This window comes from Macaca nemestrina, chromosome 2, assembly GCF_043159975.1.
Source record: "Macaca nemestrina isolate mMacNem1 chromosome 2, mMacNem.hap1, whole genome shotgun sequence".
Classification (NCBI taxonomy): domain Eukaryota; kingdom Metazoa; phylum Chordata; class Mammalia; order Primates; family Cercopithecidae; genus Macaca; species Macaca nemestrina.
Genome location: NC_092126.1, coordinates 134,493,525 through 134,499,524, shown reverse-complemented (window position 1 = coordinate 134,499,524; position 6,000 = coordinate 134,493,525). Strand labels below are relative to the sequence as shown.

The window sequence follows — 6,000 nt, the reverse complement described above, 5'->3', positions numbered from 1 at the left end:
ATATTATTCACCCCAGGTGAGTGAGCAGCATGTGAAACTGCTTAGCTCGGGCTTCCTTGTGTGGTCTTCTATTGTTTGTTCATTTACTCTTTAAACAGAATACACTGTAGTCATTATTCTGGCCTAAGATTGGAGGTAATATCTTGAAGGTGCATTACTGTTGTTCACCATAATGTCTCCTCTTTACTGCTTTTTTGGAGGGGAACGAGGATGAGATAAGTATGAAGAACAGCAGAATTTGTATCCATTTTGTTTTTAAGGTAAAAGTGATTACAAGTAGTTTTAGGACATGAAATAACTACATTTTGAGGGCTGTTAAACAGGAGGAGATGCATTAACAAAGGAGTGAGCTTTAATTGTACCTAGTCAAGTACCAAAGGTGAACATTTGTTTTACTTAGTTGTTTCAAAGAGTTACAGACTTGGGTTTTAAATCTCTGATTCAAACCACATTTAGAACAAAAAATTGAAATAGGGTAGCACCCAAAAGCCTTAAAAATCAGCTGTCCCTGTTGTTGTTGTTATTGAAGTATTAGACTATTTTTATCTTACATCCAAATTGTAATGTGGCCTAAATATCATGACGATCTTGTTCATAGAATTTGAGGCAAATATCTCGTTACAGAATCAGATCTGCTGTATCACTAGTAAGAAAGGACTGAGTAATGTGGAGACATGAATTTTTATTTTCAAGACTTTAGGCTTTGATTCAGCCCTCTGATTACCAGAGCTCCTGCATATGCTAAAACTGATTGAAATTTCAATTTGTTAGCCTTTTCCCTGTTGGAAAGTCTAATAAATAGTAAAAGGACCACAAGACAGGCATACTCAGCATGTGGCCTGAATCATCCATAAACTGGATATCCAGACCATTAACAATCAAGAACCCAGGCAGAGTTTTCCTTTTAAATAATTGTCTGCATTTCTTCCCCTTACCCCACCATTGGTACATAATTTGCATGTGTAGGCTCATGTTTCAGGTTTCATATGTTTAAAGTTGCTTTTCTACCCTTTGCCATTTCTGACATTCACGTGAATGCATTTCAGTATATGGATGTATCATCAGTTATATGAAGTCAGTTTTCCTGTGGTCAGATGATCCTGTTCCAACCCATACAAATTAGACTCTTCTGAAATACCTAGTAGGCCCTGTCTGATTGCTGCCCATTGAGGTGGTCTTGAAATGCCACCCTGGCTGAATTTCTTAAACTTACTTATTTATGTGTAAACGGTTATCTCCAGATGCCCTGCAGAACTTCTCCCTGGAAGACTTTTCTTTGGGTGATAACAGTGTGTGCCACTTTATACGTAATGACAGCATTAAAGGGTGGGGACGGAACGGGCAGGCCACCCCCTGGACTACTGTCTCCTGGGAGCTAGACCCGCTGCCTAGTTTATGCTTAAACATCCTGGTAACTTATATTTTCCTTTTTGTTTCTCCATTTCACTTAATGATTTTCTATGTATTGTTGCAGACATCTCAACAGTGAGCATGCGCTGGACGATAGAAGTACAGCCCAATGTAGAGTACAAATGCAGGTTGTACAGCAGTTAGAGCTACAGGTAAAACCACATTTATTTTTAATATTACCTCAGTATGCCTCCAATTCCAAATTTCTGTAGTGTTCTGTAATGAGTTCCTGTGTACTCATTATTGAATGGAAGGTCCAAAACCTGTCATTGTCCTTTATTTTATTTTATTTATTTATTTTATTTTATTTTATTTTATTTTATTTTATTTTTTACCTCTTTGGGCAGGTTCAGCCTCAGTTCACTCCTTGGAACTGCTGCTCAGAGGTTTCCAAATTCTGGGCACCTGTGTATATGCAGCCAACTCTCAGCAGCCACTTTGAATGTTTCCATCTCTCTCTCACTTTCCCTCTCTTCTCACTTCTCCTTTGCATTTTCTGGTTATCTGTTGTCGGTGTAAGTCCTCGACGTCGCTCATATGATTAAACTGGAGCTAGGAAGACAAGCTGGGGAGAGAGAGATTGAGAGAATGAATGTGAATGAAGAGAGAAAGAGCGAGCGAGAGACCAAGATGGCAAGGCAGCACACACAAAGCCATGTTTTCCCAAGTTGCAATGGAAGTTATATGTGGGTTTATCTCTCATTTTGCATTGTCCTTTTTTCTCTCCACCACTAAGAGTAATTGAGAGTTCACCGTGCACATCTTAAACACACATGCACATAATCAGATATATTAATATAGAATGTATATATCATATCTATTTATAGATATAAAATCTAGTATTTAGAAACCATGGCTATGTTGAATGTGCTTTATGACTAGGGAAAATGAAGTTTGCAGATTTTCCTGGGAAACACAGTGTGAGAGATGGGGAATTTTTTTTAATGTGAGTTGTACTTCCGGGTATAACTGGATAAACTACCATATTTTAACAATAATTCCATTCTTGGTATAATTAATAGAAAATTAGTTTCTAAAAGTAAAAATTGGGTCAGAAATGGAGATTATTAAAATGTACAATTGCAACTGCCTGACCCTGCAAACCCCATTTATGCAGCCAAGTTCCAAAATGCTTTTGAGTGCTTGATGACTCACAGTGGCTTCTTCCTCTGGCTGGCTCAGTGTAGGCAAGAGGTTAGCCGACTAGGGGAAATTAAAACAATGTTGTACATTATATTGTTACCAGCCATCGAAAAGCCTATTTTGTATGCAAGACAGCAATGCCGAGATATATGGAGAGCCCTAGGCTAAGTACAGAAGATAATTACATTTGGAATTTTACTGAGTTAAGTCATTTACAGCTTCAAATAGTTGCAGAGAAAAATCAGCCAAAACACACTTAAACTTTTTGTTGTGACTTTTCAGGATAGAAAGGATTTTTTAAAATTAGTTATCATCTTATATGACAAATTACATTTTTTAGTAGGATTTTTCTCAAAAGTTATTTTTGTTAGCCAGTTAATATTTTTCCATTCAAACTCTGGATATAAACTTATTAGAACAGTAAGATATTTACACAGGAAAAGGGCACATCATAAAATCTCAACATTTTAAAATAAGTCTTTGGAAACATTTTTACATTGACATGTTTATTGAGAAGAAAAAAACAGTAGTAGATGTAACCCACCCCCACAGTTCTTTTATGATTAAGACACAGCCCTTGACAAACTGGATTCAAAAGAATAAACTGGAAGATCTGGCCTGTAATCACAGCCCTTTGGGAGGCCAAGGAAGGCGGATCACAAGGTCAGGATTTCAAGACCAGCCTGGCCAATATGGTGAAACGCTGTCTCTACTAAAAATAGAAAAATTAGCCAGGTGTGGTGGCGGGCACCTGTAATCCCATCTACTGGGGAGGCTGAGGCAAAAGAATTGCTTGAACCTGGGAGGCGGAGGTTGCAGTGAGCCAAGATTGTGCCACTGCACTCCAGCCTGGGCGACAGAGCGAGATTCCGTCTCAAAAAAAAAAAAAAAAAAGAATAAACTACCTTTCTACCTGAATTTGTACGTATTGGTGGTGGTATTTATAAAGTGATAGAAGCGCCTGCATTTATTTATTTGATAACATTAAATTCTTAATGATGGGCTAAAATAAATCGTTGGCTAGAATTGTCACGGTTTGTCAGGTAGCCGTTCTAGACTACAGATTAGAGTGTTCGGCCATTGTTAATTACTCAAGAAGTGAGCATTTATTTTATGAATTATTCTTCGCTCTCCACAAAAAGAGGTTAGGAGAAGGAAAAGATTTAGACCATCATCAATAAATTAAGTGTTTATCTCCTGGCAGCTTTCATGTTGTTTTTTGGTGGGTGGGGCCTAGAAGTAGTACAAACATATAAGGATTCTTTGATTATTTATAGATTGCATTTATTTCTAGATTTCCTTTTATCCTTCAGCTATAAATCAAACTGAAGGCAGGTTTTTCAACTTGTGATAGATATCAAAGATGATCTGGCCAGAAGTTAGTATAATGTGGTCGTTCCTCATAATGTTTTTTTGGGGAGTTTGCTGTAATGGAGGAAGGGACAACAGGCTAATTCTGACGTGTTCTGTTTCTGCAAAGCTTGAGGAATTATCAGAGTGATGACATAGATCTCGTTGAGAGCAGGGGTTAGCAACCCACAGACCTCAGGCCAAATCTCACAAGCTAGGGAATGTTTTTATTTTTAAATGGTTGAGGGAAAAATCTGAAGAAGAACATTATTTCATGACTGGTAAAAAGTCTAGGAATTCCAATTTCAGTGTTCATACATAAAATTATATGAGAACACAGCCATACCCATGCCCATTCATTTACTTATTACCTATTGCTGCTTTTCTCTACAGTAGGGAGAGTCAAGTAATTGAAACTGAATCTACATGGCCTGCAAAGCTGAAATATTTATGATCTGGCTCTTACAGAAGTTTGCCAGGCACCCCTGGTCAAGAGGATCAGAAAAACAATTTGTATTACAGTATTAGCAGCTTGTCCCCTTAGGTTCTGGCTGCCTAAAGCTCTGTTCACCCCCTTTTATCTCTTCCTTCTTAGCCAGGGTGTATAAAACCAGTCTAGTCTCCTACATGGGTCAGTTTTCCCTACTAGCGTCTTCAGAAGGCAAGTGCCTGCCAGTTTTGGAGATCATGGAAAGCTGGACAAGGGATATTCATTCATTCTTTCATCCACTCATCCATTCATCCACCCACCCATTCATTCATCCATCCACTTACCCATTTAGCAAGCATTACTTCGAACCTTTCAGATAGCAGGAATCTTGCTGGAGCTACTGCAAAGTACAGTGATTAAAACAGATAAAGCTGCCCTCCAAGTTCTTACAGTCTAGAAGGAAGAATAGACTACAAAATAATTTGCTAGTGAGACTGTCCATTCATTGGGCAGTGCTAGTTGACATTAACAGGTTCTTGAGAACACCAGAAATTTATTCAAAAGAGAGTTTCAATGCTAGAAAGGGGCCAAGCCAAAGCAGATTATATCCATTAGTTACCATTCGATCAGATGAAATAGATAAGAAAATGTTAGCAATTTTTAGTATTTAAAGAACCCTTCCCCTGAGACACAGTTAAGAGAAACCTTAATCAAGGATTCGATTGAGTCTTTGAGTTGCAGACCTACCACATATGGGGGCATTTGGGACATAGTACAGTTATACTCAAAGGAATCTATTCTTTATAGGCTTCCTCTTTCTCTGCAGTTCAGCATTGCTAGCCTTGTGCTGTTCCATTTGCCACTTAATGTACCAGTGTCTAGAAACATACTTTTTAACTTACTTGACTACCAGTCATGGTGCCCATAGAACCTGAGTTATTGGGGCAATCAGGTCCCTCCAGCAGCAGGAATACTTCAAAGAGGTGTACTTGTCCTCAAACAGCCTATTTCTGTTTTCTGTTGGCATCGTCCCTCCCTTGTTCTCTCAGCCACAGACTGGCGCGTCACCTCCTTTAGAGGGGATGACCTGCACGTGACTGACCCAAGGCCTACTCTCATATTTCTTAAAGCATTTATCAGTCTGGGAAAAACTTGAACCTCCAAGTATCTCTCAAAGTGTGTTATAAAATTATCATTGATTAACTTGAATTTGAAAAACATTTGTACCACTTAGCACTACAGGGAAGAGCCGTTAAGTTTTCATCAGTTCCCGAAGGGCGGTGATCACTGTATTAGAGGAGGAGGAGAAATCACCCCTGCCACTCAGACTCACAAGACCTATCTCTGCAGCACGGCACTGAAGTGTTCACACGTGGTCAAGATAGACCACACACGTACCCCATCGTAAAAACAAACCCCGTATGCTCAGATCGAATCTTACCATATACATTGACGGAGGTTCAGGATGTCTAACCTAGAGGGTCGTCATGAAAGGATTCCACAGGAGAATTCAGAGGGCACAGTAGCTGTAGAAGTAACCAAAGCTGGTGAAGGTCACTTAAGCGCTATGTACCTAGACAGCCTCCTTGAATTTAAACCCCAGAAACCTCTTCTCTTACCTGAAATGGAAGGCCCTTGTGTCTTTGAACTGTCAGACAAATCTCCCT

General features: G+C 39.1%; 1 protein-coding gene across 16 annotated transcripts in view; it reads left to right on the top strand.

Moving 5' to 3' along the window:
• The window catches only part of LOC105479577 (forkhead box P1), a 630,259-nt gene that overhangs the window by 584,185 nt on the left and 40,074 nt on the right, over window positions 1-6,000 (top strand). For all 16 annotated transcript variants that reach the window (XM_071089096.1, XM_071089092.1, XM_011737586.3 and 13 more), the window contains one exon: window positions 1,475-1,562. In XM_071089096.1, coding sequence (XP_070945197.1) covers window positions 1,475-1,562 — 88 coding nt within the window. The remainder of the gene's footprint in view (window positions 1-1,474; window positions 1,563-6,000) is intronic.